The following is a 1,675-nucleotide window of genomic DNA, read 5'->3' as shown; positions in this document are numbered from 1 at the left end:
CCTCCCCTGTGGCCAGCACTTCCTCCCAGCTAAACACGGGGCTGGGGGCAGTGGTCTGTAAGTGGAGGTTGCAGCTTGGTTGTGCAAGGGAAGCCTTGAGATAGCAGAAGGGCGGGTCTCAGCTCCCTTCATTGGGGCCTGAACATTCCCTCCTCTCATCATCTGGGGTGACAGGGAAGGTGGCAGTGTCAACTTCACAGCAAGAGAGGGAACAGGGTAGGTGGGTTTGGGGGCCGGGTGGATATGAGGGCGTCTTGCCCCAGTTTTCATCAGGACTCTGAAATGTGAACTGAAAGGACCTGCCTCCCCTGCCAGCCCCCACAGGCCTCCCTCTAACGACCAGGCAGGGCTATCTGGCTGCGCCCCAGCGATCACTCTCACTTCCTACTCAGCAGTCTCAAGGGAGGGGCTCACCAGGAGAACACGAGACTTGCGGGTCCTAGAGCACTGGCCTCAAGGACCCCTCAGAGGCGGCTTGGGTTCAAGCCAGGGAGGAATCTCCTCACTGCAGTTGCTCACAACATCTGCTTGTCCTTCCTCTAGGTGCCCTCCTTGCCTGCCACCCTGCCTGCATGCGCCTGTGATCCATAACCAGCGTCACCATGCCTCAGAGGCACAAGAACAAGTAGCATGTCTGTGTGAAATTCCACCAGGTCCAGGGGGACACTCAGTATCCCCAGGAGGCCCAGACCAGTGCTGCTGCAGCCCCCAAAGAGGAGTGCCCCTCCTCCCACTCGTCTGTCTCTCCAGCTTCTCCCCCGAGCTCCCCTGCTACTGGAGATCACCAGGAGCTTCAGGGAGCCATGGTCCCTAGCTCTCCTGATGCAGGGCCTTCCTGCACAGGATCTGATGAATTTGCCCAGGGCCCAGAGGAGAAAAGTGCAGGTGCCTCCAAGGCAGCCCCTGCTACTCAGAGCTCTCTCATAGATCCTCTGACGAGAAAGACCAGCACGCTGGTGGAGCTCCTGCTGCAGAAGGACACCAAGAAGGAGCCAATCTCACAGCATGCCCTGCTGAAGGTCGTTGGCAAGAAATATTGGCAGCACTTCCCTGAGATCCTCAGGAGAGCCTCTAAGCACATGGAGCTGGTATTTGGCCTGGATCTGACGGAAGTCGACTGTAGCAGGAACATCTATGCTCTCATCAACAAGCTCAACCTCGGTAGCGATGAAGCTCTGAGTGATGAGGGGGGTCTGCCCAAGTACGGTTTCCTCATGTTGCTTCTAGGCATTATCTTTAAGAAGAGTAACGGCGCCCCTGGGGAGGAGGTCTGGGAATTCCTCAGTGTGTTGGGGATCTATGCTGGGAGGAGTCACTGGATCTTTGGGGAGCCCAGAAGGCTCATCACCAAAGATCTGGTGCAGAAGAAGTACCTGAAGTACCGACAGGTGCCCAGTGGCGATCCTCCGCACTATGAGTTCCTGTGGGGCCCGAGAGCTTGTTTGAGACAAATAAGATGAAGGTGTTGGAGCTGCTGGCCATGATCCACAATAGGTCCCGACTTCCTTCCCAGACCTCTAGGACGAGGCTCTGAGAGATCAGGTGGAGAAAGCAGGGCTGAGAGGCACGGCCACGGCTCCAACAATGGCTAAAGCCAGTGCCCCTTCCAGGGCCAAGTCCTACAGCTCCTCCCACATCTAGGGAGGGAGACCCTGACACTTTCTTCCCTTCTGTG

The 1,675-nt window shown here is 57.2% G+C and overlaps 1 protein-coding gene across 1 annotated transcript; it reads left to right on the top strand.

Annotated features, from left to right (window-relative positions):
* The first annotated feature begins 803 nt into the window (after positions 1 to 803).
* Positions 804 to 1,460, top strand: LOC128069651 (melanoma-associated antigen B18-like). Its single transcript, XM_052662770.1, has one exon. It carries the CDS (start codon positions 804 to 806, stop codon positions 1,458 to 1,460), a length of 657 nt encoding a protein of 218 aa, XP_052518730.1.
* Positions 1,461 to 1,675: the final 215 nt, after the last annotated feature.

The sequence above is a fragment of the Budorcas taxicolor genome, chromosome X (genome assembly GCF_023091745.1).
Source record: "Budorcas taxicolor isolate Tak-1 chromosome X, Takin1.1, whole genome shotgun sequence".
Taxonomy (NCBI): Eukaryota; Metazoa; Chordata; class Mammalia; order Artiodactyla; family Bovidae; genus Budorcas; species Budorcas taxicolor.
Note: the sequence above shows the minus strand (reverse complement) of the source record. Positions and strands in the feature narration are given on the sequence as shown.

What these genes read in the sequence shown, in the direction of transcription:
- LOC128069651 (XM_052662770.1), top strand. Translation starts at nt 804, where the DNA reads ATGGTCCCTAGCTCTCCTGATGCAGGGCCTTCCTGCACAGGATCTGAT.